The sequence below is a fragment of the Lutra lutra genome, chromosome 1, assembly GCF_902655055.1.
Source record: "Lutra lutra chromosome 1, mLutLut1.2, whole genome shotgun sequence".
Lineage (NCBI taxonomy): Eukaryota > Metazoa > Chordata > Mammalia > Carnivora > Mustelidae > Lutra > Lutra lutra.
The window spans coordinates 184,905,198-184,921,247 of record NC_062278.1 but is presented as its reverse complement, the minus strand read 5'-3'; the positions used below and the strand labels follow the sequence as shown (position 1 = coordinate 184,921,247).

At 42.8% G+C, this 16,050-nt stretch overlaps 1 protein-coding gene across 12 annotated transcripts in view; it reads right to left on the bottom strand.

Moving 5' to 3' along the window:
• The window catches only part of FOXP1 (forkhead box P1), a 586,984-nt gene that overhangs the window by 28,748 nt on the left and 542,186 nt on the right, over positions 1-16,050 (bottom strand). For all 12 annotated transcript variants that reach the window (XM_047746914.1, XM_047746908.1, XM_047746900.1 and 9 more), the window contains one exon: positions 3,208-3,291. In XM_047746914.1, coding sequence (XP_047602870.1) covers positions 3,208-3,291 — 84 coding nt within the window. The remainder of the gene's footprint in view (positions 1-3,207; positions 3,292-16,050) is intronic.

Here is a 16,050-nt window from a genome sequence, read left to right as displayed (position 1 = left end):
CTACATCTAGAAACTCAGGACTGTCTTGAGGTGAGCATATCCCCCAAAGACCCACATGGGAAGACGAGTTCCACAACAGGGTCCAGGGAATGCATCTATGAGCTGATGTAAGGACAGTCCAAGAAGGTTTTGGCAGTTTCTCTGATGCAATGAAAGAGGGACTGGTTGGATGACTGGATACAACAAATGACACTTACCACCCAAATGGCATTTAGTGAAAAGCAACGTTTACAGCAAAGCATTCTATCACTTAGTGACTAAGAATTTTAAAATAAACATAAAGTTCCTTTTAAACAGAAATGGAAAAAAGAAAAAAAACATCATCGACTTACTGGCAAGGCTGTAACATGAAAGTCCCCATCTATGGTTAGATTTGAATTCTGGTGACTGCTTATTTCAAATCAAAGATTCTAGAAGGACATACTGTGCATTCCATTATTTAAGGTGGAATAAATTAATTACAGGCAAAAAAGGAATCGTTGGCACCTTAGAAATGATCATCAGATAGCTCTGTATCCCTAAAGTTGAAAGACTCATGGGTCTGCTCAATGTGTGTGCCTTTTTATTTTCCCCCTTTTTGGGCAAGGAAAGTAAAAATTTATGCAAGACACTACACGTCTACCTTTTATAATTAATTTCCCAATGCCTCACCTATACGTATTTTAATAATTCCTGATTTATAAGATGGTATCTATAATAAAATTTTCTATTTTCCAATAAATGAAAAGAAGGCAGGTTCACTCTGGCAACAGAGTGTCACGCAATATCTGCTTGTCAGGCACCAATTTTTACTTCTTACATGTAAGTTAAAGGATAAGGAATTTATAATGCTGCCTGTGAAGGGAACCACTTTTCATACACAAATGTGATCTTTTTTTTTCCAAAGGGTAATACAACAGTACATTTACATAAACTAATCCAAACAATCTATGTATTTGACAATGGCAAACCTCACACAGACGGCCTATTGTTGGTTTACATCTTGGAGTCCTTTATATTGGCTTGTAGCGCTGCTCTAACTGTCAAAGGTTTGACTTGGACACTAAATAAATGGTTATAGAAGTGCTGTGCAGCGATATTGGACTTCTTTGCAAAAGAAAACCTGCTGTGTATGAATTCAAAAGCTATTAATTTTTCAGTCAAAAATATTCGTGCCTATTTCTTTTAATAAAGAAATACTGTGCTGAGCTACTAAGAGATAATGTTGACTAGTGGTAGAGAATTTTCAATAGAACAGTTAAAAATAAATTTAGTAGGAGGTCCCCTTCAAAGTTATAATTTTCTAGAATGTAAAACATTTTTTTTAAAATACTAATCAAGACAAACCTTCCTTCCCTGTGCATTTCCCCTGGGACTGCTTTTCCCTGTTTACTGGTCCCTTCCCACTGGTCCTCATGGAGATTCCCAACAGTCCTTTCCTTTCCTGGCCTATGCAGGCTTATCTGCACGGCGCTCTCTGCCAACACCCGGCCCCATCTCTCACTGAGTGCCCCTTGGGGTTTCACAACTCTGTCCCCACTTTTATCTCTCCTCCTTCTATCCAAGGAGCCCCATCATACAACGTGAGTCCATCCTAATGTCTGGAGTCTAAACATTGTTCTGTCACTGCTTTTAATCCATGGAGGAAGGAGGAGATAATCTCACTCTCCCCCTTATTACAGGTTTAAAGACTCAAACCTTCATCCTGGGGTGGAGGAGAATCTCCAACAAAAGCAACATGAAGAGAGTTCAGAAGGCAATCGATGCCCTTCACAACCGGCTGTGCCCACTGAAGAACTCCATCAAGTCATTTCCGGATCTTACCAACTTGCCTTAACTGGGCTCGCATTTGTCCCAAGGACCCCCCTTAAAAGGAGGGGCTGATGAGGGCAGCACAGACAGCAGAGCTGACTACCGAACCCACAACACGGAATGGCCTTGGTTTCTGTTTCCCCTTCTTCTTGGTAGCCTACACATTCAGTCCTGTAGCCACTTGCTGCAAAACACATGGAAACCAGGGGCTCTTTCCTAGTAGAAATGGATGCACAAAGTGTTTAATGACTTTATGTCCTATATCTCAGTAATGTGTTCTGTTTCAGACATTAATTTTGTCTGCCAACTGCATCTTGGCAGGCTACCATATTTGCTGGGTTAATAGTCTGACTCCGTTTTATTTCTATCACCATAAATCATACATATATGGGTGTATGTTTGCTTTATTTATAGAAAAAAATCAGTCAAAACAGATAAACCAATACTTTGCCATTATGCCGCATCATTGCGTATTGATTAAAATTGCTGGTACTAACTATAGATCGTCAACGCTCAATTAATTTTCACACAGTGACTCCAAGCAAAATCAAATAAAGGCAGTGTACCTTTAAATTTTACAAATCTTAAAAATCAAGAAGCACAGCACTCTCTCCACGTTGAATAATCAGGGGAAGCTACTAAGAGATTTTTAGAAACGTAAGTATATGAGAAATACAACTGTTAAAGCGATCAATTTATAGCAAGGAATGAGGCCCAAGACAGGATTTGGGGTTTAGAAACCATCCTTCTGCTTCGATATTAACGGTCTGTGCTTGGATGGCACTCTGCAAGGTTAAGGAAAAGGGAACAAGGCAAGAAGCCGGAGATTCCTAAAAGTTCAATGTAATTGCAGTGTACCGTGTTTGGTCTCCTAACTGCAAAAGAGTACTATTCACTTTTAATTCTCTAGCAACCATTGGATGCCCTCCATAATTTTAGTCTCCAATTATTCCGAGAGTGTGTTTTGTTTCTTTCCTCTGTTACACTTACACTGGACTAGCCCTCACTCCCTTTCTCATACCCGCTGTGCCTCAGCTAACCCAGGCTGAAATGCCTTTTTCTCTTGACTCTGTGGTCTGCCGGTCTTCGTTCTGCATTCCCACGGTGTAGAAAGGTTTCCACGCCCTCCCAGTGACCAGTCGTCCTATACTGTCCTACCCTGCTAGAGCACCAGTCATCTGTCCCGAAGAGCTAGTTGCTGGGCCCCATGGCCAAGGATCTGAATCATCCTCGATCTTCTTAAACACCCCATACTCTGACCTCTTCCTCCAAGGTACCCAGAAACAGTCAACTGAACTTAAGTCCTTCGATTTGAACAGCTGCCAGAGTACACCGTCCGGCCTCCGTTGCTCGGGGTGGGAAACAGCGAAGGGATACTGTGGGGTTTCTGCCCTTGGCGGAGAGCTCGGTACTTACGGGTTGAGGGGCGGCTTTGGGTTCCGTAGACTTCACGTGCAGGTGGGTCATCATGGCTTGCAGACGCTCCTTGTCTTTTGCAAGCTGGTGGGAAGGAAATGCTCTGTTATTTCTTTGAATACAGATGCATTACTATTTTAACATCCGAAAGGATACATATTCCAAATTAAACTACAGCACCACGGCACATGACAAAATCTTTCTCATTGCTTCATCGTTTTGAAATGTACACAACCATTGCCAAACTCGAGGCAACTGGAGGTGTTGGTGTGAGATTTCTCAACACAAGACGCATGAGCTTTTAACTGGGAAGTTCTAGGCCTGCTGGCACCAAGGAGTCCCATAGAACACAGACAGCTAAAAGACAGAAACGTGAATCATGCCTATTAACCAATCTTATTCACGAACGAGCCAAAGGAAAACGAGTGAGGTGGCTGACCCTCGTAAAATTCATCTTTTGTGGTTGGGGAAAAGCTCTTAGATGCACGGATGCATTTGTGCAGAATTAACTTCATCCTTCTTAACAGGTAAGCGTAGCTAAGCACAGTGCGGCTGAACAATACTGGTAGGGCAGGCACAAGGACAAGGGCTGACCAGGTCTCATCTCTGAGCGAATGTAGACTTAAGCCTCATCATTCATGTATTCAGCATGTGAGTGCCTGCTATGTGTCAGTCTCATCTTAACAAAAACTGGAAGTCATCTCATTGTATAAAAAATTACCTTCTGGAGAAACACAAGTTTCTAACCCGATGTACGTCATTGCACTCGAAATACTACTAGATGCTCCTTCTTTTTAGCTTGCCCTGAACTGTTTATCATGATGATATTTTTGATAATTCAAGGGCAGCTGGGCACAGAGGATGCAGAATAATTGATTATAGGCGGTTTCGCCATAAGCATCTTTGCCACACAACTAATTGGCCGTAGGACAATTTCACCATAAAAGATAGGATCATGACAAATGAGAGCGGGATATTCCCGAAAAAAAAAAAAAAAAAAAAAAACCCAAAAACAAAATGAAACAGAAAAAATGAGTAACAAAATGAAACGGCTTCTCCATATAAAACATTTGAATCCATTCCAAAGTATACAGTGCAGACTGATGGCAATCCAGCACAAGTAACGGGTTTTATTTTGTGGATTGTATTGAAGCACTTCACTTATCTTCCAATTATTCACAGAATCATACATTTTCTGATTGTTCTCATTCATTCCCATTCAGCCCCGCACTTTTTCCTTTACCAATACAATTCCTTCTGTCATTAAGGAGAGATACCCGTTTCCAAATACCAGAATACATGTTTGTAACTGAGCTCTGTATGGCGCCATGAAGGCCTTCTACACGATTGCTTGTTCTTGACATATGGTCTCATGCCCAGGGAGAGACATTCCAAAGTTCTACAGGACATGTGGATTGGAAAATCTGGGCCACCATGTACACCATTACGAGGGCTACGATTTATAATACAAACATGGAAGTACTTTGTCAATGAAGAAATGAAACCAAACTGTCAAACCAAAATGTCAACCAGTTATTATTTATTTTTAATTTCTTAGGGCAAAATTGCCTAAGGACAATTAGTTCTGTGGTGTAAATGACTGCGGCAGAGAGGTCTAGAGCAAAGACGCTTACAGCGAAAATACCAGACATGATAATAATTACCTCTGTAAGGTAAGTGGGAAGTAGATCTCTAAAAGATAAAGGTATAGTTAGAAGAAGAGCTGTGCAATTTGGGGAAAATATGGAAGAGATTAATGAATGAGTGAGTGTCAGAGAGAGAGCAAGCGAGAAAAGCGAGAGACAGTCTTAGAGTAGCACTTTTTTTTGTTTTTTTTTTAGAGTAGCGCTTTTATAGACCATTTGTCCAAAATAATGCCTTTGAACTGGGGAAGGACTCATTTCTTCTATGTCATATAATTAACCTTAACTCTTTGATATATCAAGTTTTGGGGGCACTTGGCTGACTCAGTTCATAGAGCGTGTGAAGAGTTCAGGGTTTGTGAATTCAAGCCCCATGTGGGGTATACAGATTGCTTAAACAGAATCTTCTTCTTTAAAAAAAAAAAAAAAGATTTTATTTATTTGTTTATTTATTTATTTTAGAGAGGGAGAGAGCGTGAACAGGGGGAGGGGCAGAGAGAATCTCAAGCAGACTCCATGCTGAGCATGGAGACTGACTCAAGGCTCCAGCCCATGACCCTGAGATCATGACCTGAGCCAAAACGGAGGTTAGAGGCTCAACTGACTGAGCCATCCAGGTGCCCCCAAAATAAAATCTTTAAAAAAAAATTTAAAAAAAGAAAAAAGAAATATGAATTTTTCCTAGGCTGGATTATTCCAAAATAAAAGTCAAACAGGACATTTTAAAATAAAGGTGTTTTCTAAGGGAAAAGGGGTGTTTCAGCATTTGGGGAAAGGCAGAGGAAAGGGAAAAGGTACGAAAGCAAGGGAGAAAAAGGCTTTTGGCTTATCCTGGCTGGATGACTCAGTCTCAAGCCGTATCACATTTGATTTTTTTTTTTTTTTTCATTTTTATTCCCTTGTGGTGCAGGGAGGAATAAATTAAGAAGAAGAAAAAAAGCCTTACAGTGTTAGCATTTATCTTTCAACAAACAGGAAATGAAAATGATACCATATTAGGAGCCACTTTACGTTATTCATCTTCTGTGCTTTAGTAAGTTATTGAACGGCCAAACTCAAAGACGCTCTGAACACATAATGCCAAAGGAATTTAGTTTTCCAAAGTGGCTCAGTGAAAACAATTAAAATGTTCACAGTGGCATTCTTCTATGGCTATTTGTATTTCTGTAGTTACTCGGTTTGGGGTTTTAGGTTTTTTTTTTTTTGCTTTTTTTTTTTTTTTACTGTGTTTTAAGTTTTTAGATGTTAGAACCAAAATATTCTTAGAATTCTAAAAAATGCTTTGTCTTGAAAGTTATCATGAGGCAGAAGGAACGAAGGCATATCTATTATTCTTTTTAAAAAACTAGTCTGCTGTACTGAACATTACAGATTAAAGGGTGAGAGGTGATATTTACTTAAGAGTCTGATGAATATTAATTGTGACTTAATTTGGGGGTAAACACTGTTGATGTAGCAATTAACCAAGACCAAAGAGAAGGAAATCCAAATTCCCAGCATCAGAAGGAATCATCACCCCTATGTTCCATCCAGATGTCTACGATGCTGACATTTTACTGGTCAAATGTAATAGCACAATGTCGCAAACACATACATTGAGTTTGTACACGAAGACACATCCATAAACTCTGGAGGTCACTGCCATGGAGACATTTTCTCACTTCTCCATGAGAATATTAATGTAAAATTCACTGTCCACTTTGAGAATGACCCAGGTTCCTTATTTTACCTCACACTTAATTCTACCAGCCTAGCTCTGTTATAAAAGATGGGCAAGGTTACAGAAAAAAAGGCAAAATTCCAAGTTTCTGTTTTTGTTTGATCAGTGCTAACTAGTGTGTAATATATTCTTGGGTTCTGGATTTTTAACATTAGTTACAGCTCTAACTCTAACACAAACCCTTTTAACAATTAAAAAAAAAAAATCTCACCTGCCAAATTCACTTTTTCTTGTTTTAGGCAAAAAGGCTAATCTTTTATACATACTGAAAGCACATCACCTCTCTACTGGGGCTGTCTTGCATCTTTAATATTCAGTGGCCCTTCAAAAACCTTTTGGACTCATTATTACTTTTTCTGCCATCATTCCATGAGTTAAGCATCCCTATCCCTTTTCATGGCATCCTTTCATTATTTTAATAGGACAATACAAACATTTAGTATTAGCAGGTATATATTCCAGCACTCCGTCATAAACCGAATTGCATGCAAAGCAAAGCAAAGGATGAAAACTAAAAATTTGCATTGTCAAATTAAAACAATTTTTTATGTTGTGCTATCAGAAATTACTAAAAGCTTTCCTGGTGGATACGGGAGGGGTATCTGGTATGAAAGGAATGCCGAAGGGCCCCACACTGAGGGGACCTGCTCGTACAATATTTGTTTATTAGCAGGTTGTTCTCCAATTCAGGAGGGAGACAGCAGAGTGAAAACGGATGAAGGTCGTAGGCACTGAAATCACACTATGCTACATTCAAATTCTGGCTCTGCAACTCTGAACACATTATGTAACCTTTTCAAGTATTTAGTTTCTTCTTCTAAATATGGAATAATAATCTCTGAACGCTGAAGAGTTGTTTTGAGGATTAGATAAGTTCTTCACATAACAAGCTTAGCATAGAGCCTGGTGCTTCACGGATGCTCAGAAATGTCTAACTTTCTTTAAAGGAAAGTTACATCAGTCTAGTCTACTCGGACTTCAGCTGGTTGAGTATGTGCTTGGAACCCAGGTCCCTGGGACAGGAGTTCAGTGGAGTGTGCAGTGGGCCTAGCTGGGGAGAGAGTTTTGATGTTTTGAAGAATGGAACAGAAATCGTAGGAGAGATGAAGCCCATTGCTTATGGATTGATTTCCTTGGTTCTCGTGGTCTCTTTTCCCTCATCCTAGGCAAATGGTTTTTCTCCCCTTGGCTGATATAGGTCATCCCCTCGTCTATTAACCATGGCCTCAAATTAGGTTTTAGCCCGTCTGGGGTGTGAAAGGCGGGAACGCGTGTATCCGGTGTATTGCTCCGGACACACTGATAACCGCCAACGGCAAGGAGCTCCATTCAATATTTTCAAAGATAAAAACTGAGGAGATTAAACTCATTCTTTTAGCAGAGAAAAGGGAACAGGTTCATTTAACATAATCACTTTATATGTTGTCTGGAGGACTAATCATTTTAAGCCCAATTTGGCGGTTCTCACTTGTGAGAAACAGAATCTGAAATAAATGAAGGATTCTGGATGCGCAAAAATGTTTGAATTACTGAGGACGGATGAGAAGAACAGACCAAGTGACTCATTTGATTGCACAGAGGCAAAGACTGTTGTGGCTACTTCAAATCCTCTCTTTCTACTCTTGTGTTTCACAGTCGGGGAAACTGAGGCTGCAAGGGTGAACTCACCTAAGATCGCGGAGCTGGGAAGGGGCAGAAGTAAGACTAGAATTCTAGTTGCGGGACTCCTGGTCAGACTTTCCCCCTCTGGTGTGACTGTAAGAGGCACCTGGGACGCGAACTGAAAACACAGATGTTTGCCACTCTTCCCACCGCCCCCCACGCTGAACCACTGCCGCACAACCTCCAAGGCAGGGGGACATACGGAGCTTCAGCAGGCCCCCCATGGAGGGGCAGGCAAGCCGGGAGTATTCCCAGACAATGACAGTCCCCAGTTTAATTGACTGGGGTATCACCTAAGTTCGCTAATAAGCCCAACATGCCAAGTGAGGGGACGTGGGAGTAAACATTTTAATAAGGATCCCACGTGTCTAGGTTTAATGCGTTGGTTTTGGGAATCAAGACTCTGCCATGGACTGAATAAGTCTTCACAGCAGCTGTCTCGTTTTATTTACGGTGAGGACCCAAACGCAACTGATCGAGGTAGATGCAGACCTGTTTCATGGGTCTCTAAAGTACGTATGATCCAAAGAAAAACAAGAAAAAAAAAACAAACCGCGATTTGGAAGGAGGTGCGATGAAATTCTTCTACCTAACTGAGTATTTACCAAAGGGTTCTTTTTGACCCACTTATCAAACTCTGGTCATTCACATGCCTTCCAAGCTCAGTGCCAGTGAAAACTTCTAAATGATTTCTTTAACACAACCGCGGCTCTCAGGTGGTAGGCAACCTATGGCTCATTTCACCCCAATGGAAGAATTTCCCTACTTTTATTGTATTCTGTCACCGTCTTAACATTCCTTACGTGTTATTATTAAAGACTCTCTTGACATTTAAAGCAGACGCACACTAATACTCAGTCATAGTCTAGGAATTCTAATGCTCCCAGAGTTAAGCAGGATTTTAAATTATGAAAAATAAGTGTCTTGGTTTTCAAAGAGGGACGTGGAAGTGAGAAACCCAGAGACCCCCTCTTCTTTTTCTTGGCTCTAGTCACAAAGCAGTGACACTAGGCAGCGATGATGCCATCAGGCCGTCTTCCCCACATGCTCTGAGCGGACTCAGGGAGAGTCGGGAGGCTCCGGGGACGGACTGCTGGAAAGAACTGTCCCAAGTGTCGCCTTTGCTGGGGTTAGGCCCAAAGTGGGACGTATTACAGAGAATCTATTTGCAGAAGTCCAGGAAGCTGGTGTGATTACCAACAGCAGCGCTAATGACAGAGTAATCACATGTGAAGTTCCCGCAGTAATTGATCTGTGTTAGGCTTAATGTCTCTCTCTGCTAGTGAAACTTGTGCACTTTTCGCCCTGCTGATGTTTTCTTGGAGCTTACAGTTCCTGGCTGTGGGTGATTTCGAAAACTTCCAAGGGATTCCTGTGTCACCGAGTTCCAGCCCTGCCTGGCTGCTGTGGGTTGCTGAGCAGGGAGCTCTAAGAGGCAGAGAAAGACTTGGCTTCCCCAGTCTGGCTGTAAAACCAGTGGTGTGCAACGCCTGCGTGTCAGACGCAGACCCTCAGCGAACCAGGACGACCCTGCGTGAAAACTGCACGACAGCAGCGTCACCAAAGGAGGCGCATGCTACACGGGCTGGGCTAGACCCCTGAGCGTTGCCCAGTATCTACATCGGCTTTGAACAACTGAATTCTACACTCCAGTTTCCTCATCTGGAAGAGGAAAGACACAGAGAATTCTTTCTTTCACTCTAAGGGCCAGTAACTCATCCTCAGTGACTTAGGAACACCTTTTCACAGAAGAAGAAAGGCACATGCTCATTAGATGTCTGATTTCCAAGTGTTCTATTTTCTGTTAAAAAAATGACTCTTTTAACGATTGAGAAATTCGGGAAGCATCTACTCACAGGGAGGTTGTGAAGCACCGAGCACACTGCCTTGGCATACAGTAGGAACTCACTAAATACCCTTTCAATGGCTTCCCAGGCCCTTTATTAATTATAAACAGAACAGGGGGCGTTAAACCGCTCTGTTCCAAAGGCACTGGATTCAAAGTGATCATGTCGGTGAACAACTCATTCCGTTTTGCCAGGTACTTTCCCAGTTTTGAAACTGGAAATCCCAAGTCCCAGGAAGGCCAACTGTGAAGTCTGGTCTCCCTGCTTCTTGAGGGACAGAGAGATGGACTGAAGAAAGAACATCCATTCTTCTATCCTCCCTCACACTACGATCAAGGCCAATGCTTACAGGGCTCTCCTGGCCTGGAATGTACTTGCCCCTGCCCCTTGCCGAGTCCACCCTGCCATGCCTCCTTTGCTTCCTCTTATGAACCCCGCCTGGTGTGGAGAGGCGGGCTAGTCTTCCCTCCCTGCTAGGCTGCACACACGAGAAGGAAGAGGCTGTCTTGCTTATCTCTATCCAGTGCTTGGAATACAACAGGAGCCTGATAAATGGTAACCGAATGGAATCAAATTATTGAAGACAAAAGGTCCCACCCCTCCACTCCCACCCTCCTGCTTAGGTCAGCCAGAGCATCCCCATTGGTTTGGTGGGCTCATTCTCCTCTTGGTTGCTTTCAGTATTCACTGTAAGGGGTTTAGAGGCTGAGGGATTGTAGGAATCCTGCCCTGGGCCCTGGATCCTGACATGCTGAGCCGTGGACATGAGGAAACACTGGCTCTCCAAGGCTTCCTTCTTTCCTTCGAAACCCATCTTTATACCCCAGGGGTTCATACACATGCACTGACAACTGGGCAAGGTCACGTGATCGCTAAAACCAACATGCGTGGCCAGAAAAACTGATCTATGCCATGAATGTCTTGGCTTTCTGAGATGGGGAAATCTGTCTGAAGACTTTTTCCTGTTTGTTCAATCGGATGCTTTTCCCTTTTCCCAAGATGGGATTCGAGCCTAGCCACGAAGATAGCTGGAAGGCCGCCTCACTCACAGCTTGCCGGCGGAGGCAGTCCGTGAGCAGTTCCCATCTAAGGAGCCCAGGTAGGCAGACCCACATGAATGTAAATCCTCTGGGCACCCTGGCTGGCGCTCGGGTGTGAAAGCAGCTTCAGGTGCTTCCTTACCAGCCTGCCCGTGGCACATGGGGGGGCCATTCTTTATCTCAACCTATTTCCGAATCCTGTGTCTGCGGCTCCTCTGTCTCGTTGTGTATGTGTGTGTGTGTGTGTGTGTGTGTGTGTGTGTGTACGCATGTGCGCACATTTCATGACCTATGTAAGACCATGCATGTTGGTTGTGGGAACATCACGACCCTCCAGTTCTAACCTATCCTCTTGTCTGCACAGCATCCAGAAGAATCTGTCAAAAGAAAGCATCTAAGAGATAAAATCTTAAAATAACATGCCCTCACCTCAAAAAGCCATGTCCTTTGCCCAAAGGATTACTATGGCGTCCATCTATCTTGAGGTTAGGTGCGTATAGGTACAAGCACACAAACAAATTCTCTACAAGGGTGGGCTTCCAGGTAGTAGATGGGGTTAATCACCATCGAATCCATTGCTAAAATGTCAAAGATTACAACTGTCTTCGTAATAGTGAAATGTGGTTAGAAATATTCTGGAAGGTTCAGAATGCCCACTAGGATGTCTTCTTGGCCCCTCTTCCCTCTGAGACCAGTAACAGGGAGCAACACAAGAAGTGAATTAAGCATTCTGTTAACAAGCTCCACATAATGAGTCCACTGCTAGGAAAACATGCATTATATATCGTGGTAGCTTCCCACAAAATTAACAATACGAATGCATTTCACACTCAATGCTGACAGTATAGGCCTAAGTCAGACTCCGTAGCCCATCATCTTGATTTCTGGCTGGTTGCCTTATCTCTCAACACTGGAACCGTGAAGGCTTTTCATGTGATTCAAGTATAGCATTGCATAGGTAGCACCAAGAAAGGAAATTTCTCGAGCCAGGATCCCCTGAGGCCAACAATGGTTATTAAAATTATTTTTCACCTAATTCTTTAGGAGGGGTTCATTAAAGGTAAGAAACACAAGGGCCTTCTGTTTTGGGTCAGAGGGAGGGTTTCTGGGATGTAGATCTGGGGGGGCTAGAAATGGACAGCCCTCAAGTGGCTTTCCTTCCTAATGGTCATGTCTGATGCTGGCTGATGAAGCCTTGCAGAATTCTCCCATAGAACCGTTTTGCAATGATGTTCTAGAGTAGACATAATGAACCTCCATTGATCTATGATGTTAAGATCCAACTGGAGCTTACTGGGATTCTTTTTCTACAAGGGGCACTAGTGTGACTTTGCTTCCAGACGTAAACACCAGAGGTCTAAATACTGTTGTGCAGAGAAAGGCCTGTTGTTGAGTCTGCAGGGTGGGGAAGACTGCTCCTCCAACAATACAGGGAACAGCCTTGGGGAACGGTGCCAACTTTGACGGCTCTTTTCTGTAGTGCTAAGTTGTGCAAATGTTTTTCCGATTCAAGTTAATGAATAGGAATTCTGTAATATACTTGGGAGGTTCAGGTAATTCCTGTTCTGGGGAATGCCTTCTTGAAGGGCAAACAGAAGGAGCCTTGGGGTTGGTCATGCCCGGGGCGTCCGAATGGAGGAATGGAGGAGGTGATTCGTCCGTGTGCCGTGGACGGAATGGGGGGATGATGCCAAGGGTGAATAAGAGAAAGGCTGTTCAAGCATAAGGACACCTCTTCAAAGTATGCTTGGCTGCTGCAGGGACCTGGTTTCCCCAACACCCCAGGTCCTATGGGCACAGCGACTGTTTGTTAAGTCAATTAAAAAGTACATTTCCAGACATGGGTACAAGAAATGGCAAATGTGACAGGATAAACATGGAAATGCTGACATGAGAGGAAGGGGAAGCCCACAGGTAGGATGGCTGGTGGGTCTAAGTATACCCTGTCCCAGAATGTCCCACAATGTGCCAGAACTACAGCCCAAAGGCTCTCCATCTAATCCTGACCTCTCCGCTCTGGCTCAGGGCGTGGGTTTGCCAACAACTAAATTCATCTGCTTGAATAATACCTAATGGGTGAAATCAGATTTGGCCCCTCTCTAGCATTGAAACTCTCTTTTGAGCGTGTTTCTAGTGTTTTCAAAAACCCATCAGTATCAGCTAGCAATACCCAAGGAGGGGACAGTGCCACTAGAAAATTACTTACCTACACTGTGTTTTTCCTCTAAAATGTAAGAAGGAAGGCAACCTTAACCATTTTGCTCACTCTCGCAACCCTATGTCACAGGTTCTGGGTGATGTGTGCTAAATGAATCAGTAAGATGAATGAATGAATGAATGAATGAATAACTATCAGCCTGCTTTTCCATGATCCCCAAGGTAGACAAGTACTTGTTACATGAAACCGCTGTTGGGGAAACCTGACCGACGCAGTGACTCGAATGGTTCTATACACCAAGGCAAAGAAGGATGAGAGAAGAAGGGGTTCACAGACCTTCAGATAGCCAGGAGCCTAAGAGAACAAGTTGCTATTATATAAAATGATGTAAATGGGGTTTTTTTTAAACCTCTGGAGCAGGGGTTGTTTGGCAAACCTCTGTAGAAGCCAGCCAGATAGTAAATATTTTCAGCTTGGCAGGCCATAAGCGACTCTGGTGCAAAGACTTGACTTTTCTACTGTAATGCTGAAGCAGCCATGGTCAGAGACGAAGCATCAAGGAATGGGCGTGGCCATGTTCCAATACAGACTTAGGTATGGACACTGGCATCTAAATCTCACATGCTTTATCCTTCTTTTGATAACCCCTCCCCGCCCCCCCCTCCCCACTATTCAAAATGTAAGAACGTTTCTTAGCTCTCGGGATTGGGCTCCCGACCTACAGTTTGGCAACTCCGTTCTTGACAAGCATTGTGTGATCACTTCGGCCACTCCCTCTGCCTTGAAGACACCAAACCCTTCAGAATGAGCCTGGCCCTTCCTCCGTGAAAGCAAACTCTCAGACAAAAACAATACGAGGAATACCGCAGGGAACAACCCCACAGTGACTTCCAGCCGGAGGGTCTCCTCTGGTCCCTATCACAAGTTGAAAACCCTGCCTTCAGTTTGATTTAGGGCTGAAGGACGAAAGGAAATGCATGAATAAATAAAATCCACAAATAATCAAAGAATCCTCCTAATGGCCTGCAATGCTCCGAGGCCACACTCACCAAAAAACAACATTAAATCTGCCAGAGAGAATCACTTGACTTACTGGTGGTCTGACTCCTTTCCTTCTCCGGGCAGCCCTTGCGGAGAGTGAGGAACAATGAGTCAAGTCAATAATCAGTTCCTCAGTAATGAACAGTGGCCCCACACTCTCAAATCTGGAGTCTGGGACATCTACTTGGGCAAACCGTGACACTGTGAAATACTTTATTCTAACTGAATGTTGAGAATTTAATTTTATCAACTAAATTAATGCAAGAACTTGCATCACTATATAATCACCAACACATAAAGATTTTAGGTAGCAAGAGCCGTAAAGTTTGTTCTGTTGAAACCAGTTTTTCAAGGGCTTACTACACATCAGTCTGAAGTGAACTTTTGGAAGGGAAGGGGGTGGGGGGAGATAAATAACGCTACTGTTTTCCTTCTGAAGAAACATGCTAAATTTAAAGATGTTTCCAAAGACTTAAGTAAAAATTTGGGGATTTTATGATGTGCCCTTTGCCTGTATGAATCTCGTACTGTTCTAGTAAGTTCATCTCTGTAGTCTGAATGGAAAAATATTAACTAGCTAAGGAAAATAACTTTTGAGACAATCTTACTAAAAAAATGTAATTTGTCCTATAAGATGATAACTAATTAAAAAGAATCCTTTCTATCCTGAAAAGTCACAACAAAAAGTTTAAGTGTGTTTTGGCTGATTTTTCTCTGCAACTATTTGAAGCTGTAAATGACTTAACTCAGTAAAATTCCAAATGTAATTATCTTCTGTACTTAGCCTAGGGCTCTCCATATATCTAGGCATTGCTGTCTTGCATACAAAGTAGGCTTTTCGATGGCTGGTAACAATATAATGTACAACATTGTTTTAATTTCCCCTAGTCGGCTAACCTCTTGCCTGCACTAAACCAGCCAGAGGAAGAAGCCACAGTGAGTCATCAAGCACTCAAAAGCATTTTGGAACTCGGTTGCATAAATGGGGTTTTGCAGGGTCAGGCTTTTGCAATTGTACATTTTAATAATCTCCGTTTCTGACCCAATTTTTACTTTTAGAAACTAATTTTCTATTAGTTATACCAAGAACGGAATTGTTAAAATATGGTGGTTCATCAACAAGTGACACCGGGAAGTGGAACCCACATTAAAGAATGCCCCCCATCCCTCCTCACAACTGTGAGCCACAGGAAAAGAGGCAGAAGTTTACCTTCTATAGTCACAAAACACATTCAACATGGCCCCAAGGACTGCCAAATATAAGATTTTATATCTCCATATACATATATACACATATGTATATAAGATATATGTATACATACTATATATATGTATGTTTATGTATCTGAATACATGTTTGCATGTGTGTGCATATGAGTGCATATTTACAATGTCTGCACTGAACTCTTGGTTCTCAGAGAGAGAAGGGGACAAGTTAACACGAGGAAGAAATCCACACGCAGCTTCTATGTTAACTCATGGCAGCACGGTCGAGTGTGTGCGTGGGGACGTGTCTGTGTGTGTACGCGCGTGCGCGTATGCGTGTACACTTGCTGCTGACACTCGCGTGTGCTTCCCCTCCCACCCCGCCCCCCATTCGCTCTCAGCCTCTCTCCCTGGCGCGGCTCCCTAACTCCAGGTTAGCAATATCGGCAACCCAGGGGACTTACATTCACAACAGACTAAGTTTTTAAGTTTTTAAACTCAGAACGTTTTCCATTTGGAGAAGACA